General features: G+C 47.9%; 3 protein-coding genes across 6 annotated transcripts in view; 2 read left to right on the top strand and 1 right to left on the bottom strand.

Moving 5' to 3' along the window:
• CLSTN3 (calsyntenin 3) overlaps positions 1-3,211 on the top strand; it is a 15,249-nt gene extending 12,038 nt beyond the window's left edge. Inside the window, exons 15-18 of the mRNA XM_042031329.1 lie at positions 493-638; positions 762-897; positions 2,265-2,482; positions 2,567-3,211. Coding sequence (XP_041887263.1) covers positions 493-638; positions 762-897; positions 2,265-2,482; positions 2,567-2,737 — 671 coding nt within the window. The 3' untranslated portion in view covers positions 2,738-3,211. The remainder of the gene's footprint in view (positions 1-492; positions 639-761; positions 898-2,264; positions 2,483-2,566) is intronic.
• LOC121666163 (solute carrier family 25 member 36-like) lies at positions 3,099-15,886 on the bottom strand. 4 transcript variants are annotated; one of them, XM_042031337.1, is made up of 7 exons: positions 15,731-15,886; positions 7,034-7,210; positions 6,420-6,497; positions 6,020-6,123; positions 5,358-5,424; positions 4,874-5,157; positions 3,099-4,772 (listed from the first exon to the last, which is right to left on the bottom strand). In XM_042031337.1, exons 2-7 carry the CDS (start codon positions 7,090-7,092, stop codon positions 4,573-4,575), a joined length of 792 nt encoding a protein of 263 aa, XP_041887271.1. In that variant the 5' UTR covers positions 7,093-7,210; positions 15,731-15,886; the 3' UTR covers positions 3,099-4,572. The 4 variants fall into 4 exon arrangements, with proteins under 4 accessions (XP_041887271.1, XP_041887270.1, XP_041887272.1 ...); XM_042031336.1 differs by lacking the exon at positions 15,731-15,886 and adding an exon at positions 11,383-11,474 and having other exon boundaries at positions 6,020-6,120; XM_042031338.1 differs by lacking the exon at positions 15,731-15,886 and adding an exon at positions 10,970-11,356.
• An 86-nt stretch (positions 15,887-15,972) lies between these two features.
• Positions 15,973-16,029, top strand: part of PEX5 (peroxisomal biogenesis factor 5) — an 11,514-nt gene continuing 11,457 nt past the window's right edge. The window contains exon 1 of the mRNA XM_042031330.1: positions 15,973-15,991. The gene's annotated coding sequence lies outside the window, so the exon portion shown is untranslated. The remainder of the gene's footprint in view (positions 15,992-16,029) is intronic.

A 16,029-nucleotide genomic window follows, 5' to 3' on the forward strand; every position in this document is an offset into this window, starting at 1 on the left:
TTGGGGTACTTGGTGACACTGAGATGTAACCACTTCTTGAACTCCTGGCTTTTGGAAGTCCCAGACCGTTTCCTTGGGGAGGTGGCTTGTCCTCCAGCACAAAGTACTGGGACGTGGTGTCAGCTCTCACCCAGGCTTGTATCACTCCTCCTGACATACTCCTTGGGGTTTGGTGTTCTCAGGTATCAGTAGCATTTTGCATGACACGACTGGAAGACACCATATCCCACAGCTTTTGGACTCCTACAACACTATTGTACTCTCCAGAATGTAAGAGGGCTGTTGCTCTCCTTCCCTTCCACTTGTTTTCGCGATGCAAGCAGGGATTTCATCAGGTCCTTAGCAGCCAGCTCCATGTCCAAGCCCTTCCCAAAATTCATGAACCCAGCATTGCCTTGCATCCCTCTATAGCTTCTAGTTGCTGCAGGGTTAGGATGCCAGGTGACTTTGGAGCAGGAGCTTCCTCACCCCACCCCTCTCTCCTTGTCTCAGGCGTGGAGAGCATTGCAGTTTACGAGGAGATCCTCCGCCAGGTCTCCTACCACATCAACCACGGTGCTGCCCTCTATGAAAGGAAGTTTCACCTGTCCTGCACGGAGATGAACGGACGCTACTCCAGCAATGAGTTTACTGTCGAGGTACAGGACCGATGCATGCACACAGAGGTTCCTCCTCGTGCACGGAGAGGACACGGTGCATGGGAATGCATGGAATGTGCCATGGACACAAGGTTGAGTCCCCACACTCTGGTCTTTCTGCAGGTGAATGTTCTCCACAGCATGAACCGAGCCGCTCATCCCAGCCATATTCTGAGCTCCCAGCAGTTCGTGCACCGAGGCCATCATTTACCCGCAGAGCTGTCTGGGCACAGTTTGGCAAGCACCCACAACAGCCCAAGTATGTAACACTACCTTTTGGGTTTATTCCTTTAGATCAGGATGCTGACTTTCTGATACCCTGGCAGAACCTGTAGCAGAGGATTCCTCTCAGGCTCCCTGTACCCATTATCAGGTTCTCATCATACTGTCCTGTTCCACTCGTCGTTAGCCAGTGGACTGCAGTCTTTGTCAAACTGTATTTTAGAGCATGGTGCAACAATCCTCCTCTTGTGGGATATTGTTTTCTTGGTGTAGAAGCAGACTAAAATCTACACTGCAGAGGGTCTAAAAAGAATAACTAAGCTGACTTCATTCATGCACCTTGAAAAGGTGCTGTGTGGGCTTGTGTAATTTCAAAAAGAAGCTTCAACAGCAGGAGAGAAAAGTGAGTCAAGACTGGCACTGCTCTAAAAAAAGACATGGGAGTAGGTGGTGGTCAGCAAAGCAGGAAAATACAGGAGATGATAGACAAGAGGAGAATTGTTGCCCCCAAAACAGAGGAGAGAGAAGCCTGAAAGCTAGACTAGATGTTTGTTTGTCCTGGTAGCCCTGTGCCACAGGCATGACCACATTCCAATCAGTTTTTCCTGGGCTGTGAAAGCTCTGGGACTTGTTACAGACATTTTGGTCCCCTGTTGTAGGGAACAAACAAGGCACCTTTGAGCTAGCTTTTGCTGCAGTAGCTGATCCCAAGCTGGTCCAGCCCTGCAGCTGGCACTGCAGGGGCAGCCTGTGTATGTGCCAGCCTTTGCCTGTCCCTTCCCCAGCTCTGCCTGATGGCAGCAGCAAACTTGTCCCTGCTGAACAGAACCATAAGCAAATTCATGGAGGGCCTGGAGAGATTTTGTAGGGAAGGTGGTTGTCTGGGGAGTTAAAGCTCAGTCTACAGGCCTAAAACAAACACGTGGGAGTTGGGCTAAGGGTCTTAGATGAATTTCAGGTTTTCTCCTGTGGAGAAGCCAGGCTTGTGCCATGGCCCTAATTAGAAGTCCATCATAGCATTCACATTTGCTCCATGTGCAACAAAGGCATCTTTTGGCTTCTTAGTTTCTCTACTGCTTGCACAGAAATCACACCCTCTGAAAATCATCCTCGAGCCTTTAGAGGCTGTCCCCAGCACACATTTCTCCCTCCTAAGAGCAGGATACAGATACATGCTGTGCAACGTATTCTGGTGAATTCTGCAGATAAATATGTGCAGTCTACAGGCCAGGCTGACATCACAGGAACTGCCTGTGCCCAGGGGCACAGAAAAGTCAGGATATGTTCCTGCACAGACCAAAACCCGAACTCTGCCCAGGAACTTCAGTTCCTGCATGTCAGGTTGGAAATGCACATTTCTGTGACAAGACTCTAGACACAACTTCTCGCTTTCTTTCTTCAAAGTGGTCCCCAGTGCTGCCACTGTCATCATCGTGGTGTGTGTGGGCTTCCTGGCACTTATGGTGATCCTCGGCATCCTGCGCATCCACTCCCTGCACCGGCGGGGAGTGGGGCAAGAGGTCCCTGGGGCTGCTGAGTCGGGGCACACCAGCACTGCAGGCAAAGAGAGCGACATGTTCTGGGACGACTCGGCCCTCACCATCATCGTCAACCCCATGGAGGTGAGGAGCTGCCACTGTGGCCAGGGCTGGGTGGGCAGCTGGGTTGTCAGACCCTTCTCCTTACCCCATGTCTCACCTCCCCAGTCCTACCAGAGCTGTCAGGAGAGGGCAGCAGGAAGTGTGGAGGGCAGAGCTGGCGAGGGCATGGAGGATGATGAGGACAGCACCGACTCGGAGACACCCGACTCCCCGGACAGCAGTGACATGAATGACCGGCACATCATCGGCAAAAGTGACGTCTCTCACCGCTACTAGGAGCTTTAAACACCCGCCCAGTGGATCCCCCCGAAACATATGGCAGGAAGGAGGAGGTGTCTTACTTTCAACTTCTTTCCTCCCCCACCGTGTACCCATGTGCTCCTCCCTCACTTACCATTTCTGCCTCTCATGTTCCTTCATCTTCTGCCATTCTCATTGTGGACATTCCCCACATTATTGACTCCCCATCTGGCTCTCCAGACACAGGTGTTAGGGCACTTACACATGAAAGTGGCACAGTTCAAACTGTGATGCAGATGTCGGAAAGAACGGAAATCTGAAAGGCAGAGCCAGCCACAGGGCTCAGAGTGGGGTTTCTCACAGCCCCTCCCCAGATATTATATATATATATTGTATATTTTTTCAATGTTGTCATTTGAGGTTTATTCTCGTTTCATGCAAAAAAAAAAAAAAAAAACAAACAACAAACCACTGCAGCTTTGTGTCGCTTTGTAAAATTGTCAATACTCCTAATACTAAATGAATGAAGGTAAGAAAGATGAGGAAACAAAGTGGATTTTAAAATAAATGGATTTCAAATAAAACATTCAGGACTTCTGCAGTTTGTCACTACAACCAGACAAAGAACTAGTGTAGCCTCTAATGTGAAACTGGAGCTTGTCCAGAGCATGTATTTACTGAAATTACTACCTTATCTCGGGGAAGAGTTACATTTTTTAGCATATGTGATGAAACAAGAAAAACACATCACTCATGACCCTACCCCCTGCCTTTTTGAGAGACAAAATACTCTTTGTAAACAGAATGTAGCCTTCCCCAGGACTCGGGGCTAGGAACCCACAAAGGAACAGAAGGCACTCAAGCCTGTCATAGGCAAATGTAGCATGTGCAGCAAACTGAATTCTTGAATACAGGGAAAAAAATAAATAAGGCTCTTTCCATACACTTAGTGTATCAATAGAAACAGGCTAAATCTCCTTAGCCTCATCTGTCTTTGCACCTGCTCTGCTTTCTTTATCAGTATGATAGAGTATTTTTTATACCAGGGGTTCCAGCTTGTAGAACAGCCCCAGCACTTCTGGGGGAAGGAGACGTCTTCCTCTTTCTGCTGAGAATGGAGGGGATGGAAACACAACAGATACTAGCAAAGCATGGCTCTGAGCCCAGCAGTAGCATGAATTGTTAGGACAGTGCTTCAGAGCAGGTTGTGGTTCTTCCCTGGATCTACCTGGTCTGGCTTTTCAGATGCTGCAAGACAAACAGGGCCTGTCAGCTGCCTGGGAAATGGCTACAACATGTGAAGGACCCAAAGGAAAATTCTGCAATTTGTTGGCAGCCAAGGTTGAGAAATCCTCCTTAGGGGCAAGAAGGCAGTACAGTAGGTGAGAGTGGAAGAGCCCCTCTGAGGGCATGAAAAGTTGCAGCAAAAGATCTCTGCTTGCTGCAGTTCTCTCAGATGTCTCAGCTCTAGCCTGTCTTCATGCCCAGCTGTGCCCACATACGGTTGTTACTCAGTCCAAAAGAAGTGAACATGCTGGGGCTAAGACACTTAAACTTTCTGCTTTGTCTCCTTCCCAGTAAGTTCCATACCCTTGTTTCATCAAGGGAATTTACAAGAGGCACTGTCAAACCAGTGCCCTGACATCTTGATGCACTGGAATAATTCAAGTCTCCAGAAAGAGAAAAAAAAGGCTACATTGTGCACATTTCAGCAAAAAACTTGGCACAAACTAGTCGCTGCGTCCTGAGAATGCCTGACCCAGATCTGACCTGCGACAGAAAGCACCACCTCTCAGAGCACTGAAAAAGACCAGGTCTCGGGACTACAATGTCCCTGTACCTCCCCAGCAGCCTCAGCCAAGTGCTACAGTTCACAAGGTGGAGGAGGCCAAATGTACGATGACTTCATAGGTAGCCATCATGATGGCCGCGTTTGGGATCTGGCGGATCAGGTGCGCCAGGAGCCCCCGGTATAAAGCCAAGGGTCCCTCCTCACGGACCATGAGCTGCAGAGTCTGTGTAAAGGAACGGTACCGTGACCCTTCCTCTCGCAACCGTGTCCGAATGACCTCTGGAGAGACAAGAAGGGAAGCTATGTATTAGCAGATGCATCCTACAGGCATGGCATCTCCCCTCAAGGGGAACAGAAGCAAGGAGAGTGGACCCACTCACCGTGTGGATAGGCAATGCATGTAGCACATGTTTTGGAGACAGCAGCAGCGCCCATTAGTCCAAAGAAATCATGGTTGTTTGGTGGAAGTGTGAGTGCTGGGGAATGGGAATGCTGGCTGTTCCTCAGCTCCTGTTTCAGTGCTTCATAGATGACAAAGTGTATGATGGTCTCTGACACTCCAGCATAGGAGGCAGTGACCCCACGGTAAAATCCACGCAGGCCTTCAGTGCGGTACACGTGCATAGCACACTGGAGAGCATTGCTGGCCGTCTCCCCCTTCACCCTGTAAAGAAGGGAGAGGGTTAGGACAGCATGCTGCACCCCTGACCTACAGTGCTGTTGTGAACACAGCCATAAGGCTCTTGCCCAGCCTGTGGCTTGCCAAGTTCTGATGAGAAATCACAGACTTCTCCCTGCCCACCACCACCCCCAAACCAATCCTGATATGACACGGAGTGGCTCTGCACTGCTGCCCTGCCTTACCTCGCTTGCAGCTGCATCCTGGTTTTCACTAACCAGATGGGGTTGGTGAGTGTGGCTGAGCTAATGCCTGGGGAACAGAAGAGGAAGACAACCGTGAGTGCCAGCATCACGCTGACGGTTTGTGAAGAGGTGCTGATCTATCAGCTCTCTGAGCTCTGCTTGGCACGCTGCAGGCATTTGCAATTTGAGAATGACCTTGAGAAGAGATACTTAGGGCAGACTATTTGATTCTCCTCCTCCCCTGTTCCAGCCTTTGTCTAGTGGTGATTAGCTCCTCTGCCTCCAACAAAACCATACTACAGGCCCAGGTGTTACAAAGAGGCAGGAAACAGCGGGCTAATTCTGCAAGAGTGGAGGATTTTGTTAGAGAACTGGGTTATATCAAGAAAAATGGTTCTGTGAGTGGTCTAAATTACACACTGCCTTCTCCCTCTCACAGCAGAATAGAGCTCCTGATAGCAGCTGAAGGGGTAAAGACTAGACTTCAAGAGATGAGCCTAAGAGGAATGAAGAATGAGAAAACATTTTGGTTACCCAAGGAACTCACTTCTTCAGACGTAGAGGGAGAAAACTTCAGAGCAGCAATAGAGAAGGAGTGAAACACTTAGGCACTTCCAGACAGAAAGACCACTTGTCTTTGATTTGAGACAGAAAAGGCTCACCTGCACAGGCTGCTGCTAACATGTGTACTTTCTTGGACTCCGGTACCAGGACAGTATTAAGCCTCTCCTTAACACCAGAATAGGCAGCAAAATATATAGCCCTGCTTGGAAAAAAATACAGAAGAGGTTACAGCTCCCCTCTGAGGAGCAGAGACACTACTGTGGGGTCTTGCTCCAACTTTTCTTACTCCCAGCACAGGTTTGTCAGATACCACTTATACCTGGCCCACAGCAATCATCTTAACACTATGGCCAGAAGCTCCAGAAAATGTCTGCATGAAGGGGTTCTGTGGCACATGAGCGCAACGTCCAAACTGCTTTCAGAAAGTGGAGCAACAGGTATGACACAGGTGCCTTCAAAAGTGTACAACATGAGGCACCATCATGGAGCAGTACTCACCGGGAAGGAGCAACCCCAGCGAGGTTTGGACCCAGACCACGGAACAAGGACTGCACGCCTTCCTTCTCAAGGATGGCCCTACAGAAGGACACGAACAGAGAAATCAGCAGAATAACTAAGCTGGGGGCTCTCCTATTCCTCCTCCTTCTTTGTTCTTCAGTATTTCTTGTAGCACCCTCTCCTCACCTCTCACATTATCCTTTTTCTGCCCTGCTCTCATTTCCTCTCCAGCCACTTCTCCTCTCTCCTTCAGTCATAGAATCATAGCATGGCTTGGGTTGGAAGTAGCCTTAAAGATCATCTAGTTCCAACTACCCTGCTGTGGGCAGGGACACTTTTCACTAGTCATTGCATCCTGTTCTTGATTATGCCGTCCCTCTGGGTCTGATCAAACCACTAGCCGAGAAATTTCTCTCAGCCCCCAAAGCTGCCTTGCAGAGCACAGATCACCAGTGAGAAGCAGATGTACCTGTGCTCTGATCAAACTTTCTATTGCACTTGTGGCTTCCAGAGCCTCAGCTCAATTCTCTTTCTCTCCCCCCTCACCCCCTCCACCTGACAACCAAACCATCACCTCCCTGGTGCTAACAGGCACACTGACCTGTCCTACTCACCTCAGCAACTGGAGCACTCCAGGAGATGGTGGGGTAGGATTCACCAGCCTCACACTCATCCCCGGCAGCTGTATCTCTGGGAGGCACAGAGGCCGCAGTGCCAGCTGGGATGACTGCAGACGTGTCTTCACCACTTCCAGGGGGCAGGTCAGGATGGCTCCAGCTGTGCCACCACATCTAGGGCACAGCAGCACATTTAAGAATGACCTCTGTGCCATAATAGGGCAATAATTCTGACCCTGCTTGTCCACAACTTCTCCCCTCTGGGAGGGGAGGTTAGGTACCCCAGTCTGTGCCACACATGATCTCCTGCTCTGACACTGATTAATGTAACAGCTCAGCTTGGGACATCATCTGGCAGCCTCACTCTGAAACCTTACTCAGTACTTGAGACAGAGAGTCCCAAGTCCATGGGGACTCAGCAGTCCCCCAGAGCAAACATTTCTGCTGCCCAACCTCACTGCAAAGCCTTCTGCTGAGGTCACCAGGCACCGTGGCTCACACCTCGCCACAGCCGCACAGAGCTCTCCCACCCCTCAGCTTGCCTGTGTGTCTTTAATCCATAACTAGGTCAGACCCACATTTGCAAGGCCCTGTAAGCAAGATCTGTATTTTCTGCCAACAGCCAGGCTCTCTCCAAGCCCGGCTTGCTTAATGTAAGAGGACCCTGACCTTCAGCAGGCAGAACCTATTTTTGGAACTCATGAACCATCTCCATCAATCGTCTCGTCACACCGCAGGAATGCTGAAAGGACACATATCCCCTTTTTTCCTTTTTACCACCCAGGGGCAAGTCAGAACTGATACATTTGGTTCTCAGCTTCTGCCCCTCTAAATCTTTTGACTGATAACTCTGCTCTTCTAGAGGATGCTCTGTACCTGAAAGACCATTTTGAGATCAATTTGCATGTAAGCCATGCAAGAGGCTTTGACAAATGGACGATTGTTCACATCTGCTACAGCCAAAGTTGCTTTGTTTCACAAGAGATGGAGGCTTAAAAAAAAAGCTCACTCTGCTCCAAAGAAAGAAAAGCCAGCCAAAGAACTACAAGGTATCAGGGAGGAGTCAGGTGTATCATCAGATTTACATATGACAAGGCAGGACAGCAAATGGCGAGAGTTCTGAAGAATTATTTTGAGAAAGTCTGTACAGCTCAATGCACATATACAGTATTCCCACAGCCTTTGCTCCTAGGGCTTCATTATCATTGCCAACAGGAAGGGGGGTAAAAAAAAAAAAGAGAGAGGCTTGGATGCCTATTGGACTGACATCCAAGAGTTGAAGATACAGCAGCTAGGAGATTATGCAGCTAGTGATGCCAGCAACTAGCTATGCTATTCCATAACACTCATGTTGCTTTGTCAAGCCCTTGGCAGATGTACACAGTGGTGGTGACGACTTGCAGAGCAGTCCATCAGCAGCAATTTCCCTCAGGAGGCATATGATGAGTGGTGGGAGTCTGGTGATGTGACTCCAGAATTTAGCTCCTGCTCAGAAGACAACACACAGCAAAGCAGTGAACATCCAGGCTCAGGTCCTGTGGGTGAACAAGCTGATCAAGCACCGACACCGACACACAGCCTACGCAGCAATCCAGAGTTGCAGAGTTGTAATGAGGCAGCGTCTCCTTTTACAAAGGCCACGTTGATTCTTCCCATATAAACCAGATTCACTTAGGGGCCCAACAGTCCTGTTGTTTACCACAGATTCTATTAATTTGTCTGATACAGGCTCCAGACCTACATGCCTGTTGTTTTTTTGACCAGAAGTGCAGTCTCCAGTTCAGGAGGAGATTTGAGTACAGTGGTGACAGATCAAGGTCTAAAAGGTCTGAATAGGGCAGTTTCAACTCCTTATCTAAAAGCTGAGCAAACAATACATCAGGAAAACATTTAGAGAAGCAATTGCTTGGTATACTAAAAATTCTTCTCTCTAATAGTGCATAAGGAGGCAAAAGTTTATACAGTGTTCTCTTAATATCTTATTTCTTCAAGAAGTCCCTGCCTGCAATGGTCAGGATATGAGTTTGAACCCAGACTTCCAGTATATATAAAAGTTTCCTGAGATCAAGTTCCTGAAGCTACTGACACATACAGATAATACAGAAGAATTATAAAAGCAATAATAGCAATTAAAGAAATTGTTGCTCCTTATCATGGAGACCATTTAATCAGCAGAAAGAGAGTCTGAGGTGAAGGGGGACCTCTGAGCCACTATGGCTCAATGGCAAGACTAAAGAGGAAAAAAGAACCCCAATAAATTAAAGCTGAGGAAATGAGGCGTACCAGTTGTTCAAAACTAGAAGAAATCTCAACTGTGATGTATTACTGTGCATTACATGATGATACAGCTGCTTACACTGTGTGAAAGACATAGGTCTGCAAAATTCTTCTGTTTCAGGAGAAATGGAAAATTGTGTGTCATTACTCTAGAAGCAGGAACTAAAGCAATTCCTGCAAAATAGGATGAAGAGCAGCAGTTGAAAATGAGTACAGGATGTACTCCCAGAGCAAAGCCGTGGCAAAAACTGCTAATTGGAGAAGGCGGGTAATTTTATCTTAGAAAATGGTATTTGCCTCTAGATCTTGCTTTCACATTTTAAATGGAAAACTGTTAAGTTTGAGGTGACAGAAAAAGAGGATTAGTTGAGAAATACAAAAGACACTGTTAACATTTTTTCAATGATCTAAAAAGTGTATAAGCACATGCACAGAGGTGACAAGGTTTACTGGTAATTCACGTTAGCTCTTACATAGGCTAGCCAAAAATTGAGATGGCTTGAAGATCTTCATTTAAGAATAGCAATGCTGGGTCAGACAAACCTGCAGTTAAAACCAGGCTTCTGCCTAGGACACGAACAAATAAAGGTCATCTACAGAAAAGTAGGAGAAATACTCACCTCCAGAGCACTCTCCCATCTTCCCACAGTTTTCAGCTCAGGGATTTCCTCAGCTGGAAATGTTACCTTGCTTTTAATAGCCTTCAACATATTCTTTTTCATTCATCTTTTTAAAATGCTTCCTGTACATGTAAGAAGCCTTTACCCTCTACTGTCCTGTGGCCAGGAGTCCCACAGTTTAACTGCACACTGTGGTAAGAACTATGTTCTTGCATTAGTTTTGAACAAACCTCTCACAAGTTTCTTTCGAAACTTATACTGCAAGATAAAGTGAACAACTGTTTCTTCATGAATGAGACCCTGTTTTATTTCATTACATAAACCAGTAATATTAAATACAGTGCAGCAATGAACTGAACTTCTAATTCATGTCTTATTCACGTTATTATTCCCAGGGTGTTAATTAGCTGTCATTCAGGAGTATCGCTTAATGGACGAGGACAGGACACAGACTAAGTTCCCACTGGTGACATTCTTGTCACTAGCCAAACTCTCAGTTTTTCAGGAACCATGGTGGGAAAGGGCGAAGAAAAGCTTAAGAAGAAAGCTAAGAAATAAAAATATATTAAGAAAGTCTAAGATGTAATTATTATATAGTTCAAAGGACACATTAATGAAAGAGAACAACATATACAAAATAAAATGGGAACAGAGAGGACAAGTAAACATATGCAAAGACTGACATAGCACAAGAACTGCATTAGCTGCAGAAAACTGGAAATTTACTAATTAAAAGCAATTGAATTATGTGCCTTATTGTACATGCTGTATCAGAGGCTTCACTGTCACACGGACTCCAGCAGGTTGGTGGGATTTGGAAAGGGATTAGATGGCTGCCTAAGCAGAGGACTTCTGCAGTTACTCAGCGAAGTCCGGAGGACCACATTATCTTCTGCTTTAGGGCACCATAAACTTGGAGCTCATTGCTTTGCGACTTTAAAGAGAGGAAGGGGGAAACGCCACGTGGGAAATGACTTGCTCAAGGGCACGCTTCGAATGCAGAGAGGCACCGCTGGGATCCAAACACCTGACTCACCAGAAACAGCCGCACTATTTAAAGCCAGAAAAGCCACACAGGAATCTCAGCCACGCGCTGATGGAGAGAGCTGGCCGCCCTCCCGAACACACGGATGCTCCACCATTTGCCCCGCTGAGGAGGCCTCTCGTTCAGCACCCCGCTTCCCTCGTCCCCCGTGCCCGGCAAGCTCAGGCTGGATGAAACCCCGTGCCCCCAGGGAGGCTCTCCGTCTTCCCTAGCCGCGGAGCCAGACATTCACCCCGCCTCTGCTCCATAGCGCCGAGCCCGATCCGGACCCGCGCGGGCGAGGACGGCGGGGCACTGGCGGGGCAGGGCGGGGGCTGCTCTGCCCCGGCTCCCTGCTGCACCGGCGGCCCGAATCCCGCCCCAGGGCGCCCTCCTGCCCCCGGCCGCCTCCCGGGGCCACTCACCCTCCGGCGAGCAGGTGGAGCAGCGTGCTGTGCTGCGACATGGCCCCGCCGCCGCCCGCGCCCGGGCCCCGCCGCACTGGCCCCCGCCCGCCCGGAGGAGGAGGCGCCCGGCAGGGGCGGGCGGGGCGCTGCGAGGGCAGCGGGGGCTGCTGCGGGCGGGTGTGCGGGTGCTAATGCACACAGCTCCCATGGCCCGGCCGCTCAGGCTCTTTCACTAGAAACGAACCAACACCTCCCCGCCCCCAGCCCCCAAACCGACCCCCAAACTTAAACAAACTCGTCTTTGTTTTGCAAGTAGGGGAGCCAAGGCAGAGGTGGCAAACTGATTTCTTTCACCACGGGAAAGCCATGGGTCCAAGAGCAGAGCCAAGTCGTTCCTGACTCTCGTCCTCGCTCACGGGACCACAGATGCTTCCTCGGATGTTTGGGTTCATATGAAAACGGGCCAATGCTCCCCACAGAAAAACCCCAACCCTCTGAATAAATTAGACCCATGACTTGGAAGTTCGGAGGAGCAGTGTGAGAAAGGGAATATTCAGGGGCAGAAGATCCTCTGTTGCTTTTGCAAATGCGCAGTTTCAGAAGGCGTCAGAGTTCATTGAATATCATCGTCCTTAAAAAAAGCAGAATGTACATCAACATGATGCTGTTGCCAAAAAGGCACACATCAGATCAGTTTATGTGTTTAGGAGGATAGCCTGCAGGTCGGATGAAACAAGCTGTCAGAACAGCTCTGTACCGCTGTGACATCACTCACAGCACTGAGTGACACAGGACTGTGTCCAGTTTGGGTACCACACTGCTACAACAGAGGAAAATGTGGGAGTGAACCCACAGAGGGGAATAACTACCTTGGCCATTCAAGCAGAAGGATAGAAAAAAATTGCAGTGCTTAGTCTAGAGGAGAAGGAATTAAGGGAGACAACTGAGTCCAATTAAGTACAAAGATACTTTGAAAAGGAAATGAGTACCTTACCTGTGGTGGAAAAGAACAGAACTATCAGCTCATCAATAGCGCCTGTCACTACCTGGGCAATGAGGGGAAGACCAGTAAAAAGACTGGCTGTCTGGTGAAATTGGTAATTGGTTAAAGATACCTAGAAGTTCCAAGCATTTTTCACTTGCCTTCACTGTGGTGGTGGCTAGGGGGATATCTTAAATAGCACCAATTCCAAGTGGGGCAAAAGTCATTCTAGATTTCTAAGCACTTAGGCAAAGTCAATGTTTTCAGACCAATTAGGGCTGACGAACTTCATCCTGTGAGGGTTGGAGAACTAGAGAATGGCCCACTGGCCATTATCTTTGAGATATCTTGACAATAGAGAGGTTCAGAAGACTGGAAAAGCCCAAATACATTGGCTGTTATTTAAAAAAAAAATCGGATGAATTACTGGCCAACCAGTGTAATTTTGCTGCCTTCCCCTGTGAATACTGGAACAAATAAACATTACATAGACAACTCACATTTTCCATTTGCAAAAAAAAAAAAAAAAAAAAGAAATCAAGCCAAAGCAATCTTTCATGGCAGACTAACAGGCCTTGTGGGCAAGGAAGTAACAACAGATGTTAAATATTTTGACTTCAGTAGGATTTTAACTCTGTTTCATCTGACAGTTTAAAAAGCACATTAGGAAACATGGGAAACTGGATCTACTGAAATCGCTGTTGGGAGAGTCTGATGATGATTGGAAAATTCTAAGATTAGTTTTTGATGCTATGCTGTCTGTCTGGAGAGAAGGATCAAGGACTCCTGCAGAGATCTGTTTTCAGTGTGCTAGTAGTGTTTTTCTCAGTAATTTATACAGTGGACTAGAAAATTATGTGTATTAAAATTTGCAGGCAACATTAACCTGAGAGGAGTTGGGCAGAGAAAATTCATATTCAAATGATCTTGATCAATGGCAGAAATAGCCTGAAAGTGTAGAACACCATTTAATAAAAGCATGTGCTAAGTTCTGCACTTGGAAAGAAATAATGAATTTCCCAAAGTTATGATGGGGAATAGCTAGACAGAGATCTCCATTTTCTTACTGGTCCCCGTCAGGCCCACAGCCTCCAGCAGACTACTGGTATTCAGAACAGCTGAAGGATGCAGAGCCTGGACAAGCCTTTTCAGGAGCTGTATTGTTTGCTTCTCTCATCTCTCCAAGAGTTATTGGGGGCTTCTGATATTTTAGTTCTTGTTGCCAAATTATTTACACTTCACTTGCAGGGGTCCATTGACTCTGCTTCTTTTCCTGTTGACTTTAGATCAGACCCTTTTCTTTCTGCCTGCAAACAGGAAGAGTTGTGGCTTCAGCAGGATATTTATCCACCAACATCTATAGCTGTTGTTGTCCTGGATGCTCTTCCACCACTGCCACTTCTGGTCCTTCCAGTTGCATCACAGTCTTTTGGGACTCAGGGATAAAGGGCCAGCTTTTCCTTCTATCTCCTTTGCGCTGGGTCTAAGACCTCAAAAATCTTGCTCTGTGAGGTCTTTCTGTATCTGCAGGTGGAAGGGGCACCCATGCCTCACTCTTAAGCAATGGCAAACTATGACTTTGTTAAAGAAGATGCTTTCTGAAGGCCTCCTACAGGCAGTCTCCAGCCTGGTGCAAATGATACCACCACATTTTCAGCAGATCAAAGGATTGCTCAATGTTGGAACTGGTTCAATGATGAGTGCTGTTTGCAAGAATCTTGGTGAGCCTGCAGGCAGCTCAGGAACAGGGAAAACTGTCTCTCCAGGAAAAGAGAAAGAGGGGAAGACAAGAGAGGATACATTTTACTGTAGTGTTTCTTGTCCCTGCAGGCATCAGCGATGACCCTGGGCACATTCCCTATGGGGCTGCTCTTGCTGCTCAGCCTTGGCAGGCTGTGGGGGCTCTTTGTACAGAGCAGTGTTTCCCTGTCCCTGTCCTGAACCAGAAGGCCAAGCTGGTATAGGCTGATTAGCCAAAAACCTTGTTGCAAATGTTTATAAATCAAAACTTCTTCATGTCTTCATCACTGCTCAGTCTGTGATGGCTTTTGGATTTCTGTCCATGCCTTATGTCAATGCCTACACTCCCCTTCTCCCTGTCTTTGTGGGGTCTATTGGTTTTACTTAGGAGCAGCATTGCCCATGTCTTCTTCTTGAAAGTAATTTGGGATTCTGCTCCACAGCCTTCTCCAACCCTCTCTCTTCAAGTGCTCCTGCTAACCCTTGATCACACTGAGCCTACGTAGGACAGGCATTTGGTAATAGCAGGTGAGTCTTGTTTTAGCCTTCCAGGATGCCAGAAGTGTGCTTTCACAATGAATCTTCCAGTAATCCCTGCTTGCTGGGCTTGGGTTTGTCCTGCAGGACAGAGTTGGTGTGCAAATGAGATTCCTTTTTGGTGGTGCTAAGCTGCACACAGGGCACACCTCATGCACGTCAGCCACTAATTGGTGTGCAGTCCACGGCACCAAGGAAGACCCAATCCAAAGTAAAGCTCCCCAAACATGTTTGGTGTGGATGTTGTATTTCCAGCCCCCATTCTTATAACTTGAAAGAAACTCCTGTTGAGCAATACATACTACTTGCTAGCACAGAACTGGCTGTAGATGTCATATGCATTTCAAAGCTGTAAGGAGAGCAGGCAGGAAGATCTACTGTCAAAGAATTGTGTCTAAAACCGCACCAGAGGTCACATTTTGGACAGATGAAGTGAACCTGACAAATCTGGAGAGGACTCTGCAGAGGAGCATATTCCTTTGAAAAGGAGAAGATGGGATTTGATTCTGAAAACAATTTATTTCTAGCACTCTAATGTCACGGGAGGCAGCACACATCATGCAACCCCCTCTTTGTGCCTTTCCTATTCGTTTAGAGGCTATACACAAATGAGCTCTGATTTTCCAGGTGGTTTGTCCTTTGGAACCATGGATGTGGAAGGATCAAGGCTGAGAAGGAGTTGACATTTCTATGGCTTATCTGAAGCTATCACATTCTTTTCAGCTAAATGCGTGCACTTTCAACCTGTGGCTGCCAGCTGCAACATTTTAGTGATCCCAGAGCAGACAGTAAAATATCAGTCCATCAGCTGGACAAACGTGTGCTAATACAGTATATGCTCATCTACACATATATACGTGTATATACCACATATACCTCGTTGAATATATAGATGAATATATATATTTATGCATACTCACAAATACAACGAGATGTATGTGGTACATACCATATACATATCTCGTAGATACACATACATACATATCTCATACCTACATGCCATACACATGGCATACACATACACATCTCACATATATATGGAATATATATATATATGTATATATTTACGTATATTCGCGAATACAAAGAGATGTGTATAGTACGCACCATATATATCTCCACACCGTTTCACGGCCAGCAGAGGGGCACATCACTCGGGAGCCGGCTCCGGAGCTGCGGGAGCAGTGCGAGGCGAGGCGAGGCCGGCGGCCGTACAGCCCCCGGGCGGACGCGTCCCGGGGACGGGGCCCGGCGGCGGCGCGGGCGGCGCTGGCACGCTGCCCCTTTAAGGCGCTCCGGCGCCTGTCCCTTTAAGGCTGGCCCCGCCCCGCCCCGCCGCGCGAGCCGAGCGCGCCCCGGCGGCCCCAGGTACGGAGCGGGCGGGGGAGCCCCGCGGCCCCCGCGGC

The sequence above is a fragment of the Corvus kubaryi genome, unplaced genomic scaffold (genome assembly GCF_017639235.1).
Source record: "Corvus kubaryi isolate FWS band 111438036 unplaced genomic scaffold, C.kubaryi_AGA036_p1.0 37341, whole genome shotgun sequence".
Lineage (NCBI taxonomy): Eukaryota > Metazoa > Chordata > Aves > Passeriformes > Corvidae > Corvus > Corvus kubaryi.

Bases quoted from the DNA above. Each gene is read 5' to 3' on its own strand.
- LOC121666163 (XM_042031335.1), bottom strand. From the start codon at position 7,251: ATGGCACAGAGGTCATTCTTAAATGTGCTGCTGTGCCCTAGATGTGGT. The intron at 6,498-7,033 runs GTGAGTAGGACA...GTCCTTCTGTAG, and splicing joins GGAGTGCTCCAGTTGCTGAG to GGCCATCCTTGAGAAGGAAG. The intron at 5,425-6,019 runs GTGAGCCTTTTC...TCTGTTCCCCAG, and splicing joins GTTAGCAGCAGCCTGTGCAG to GCATTAGCTCAGCCACACTC.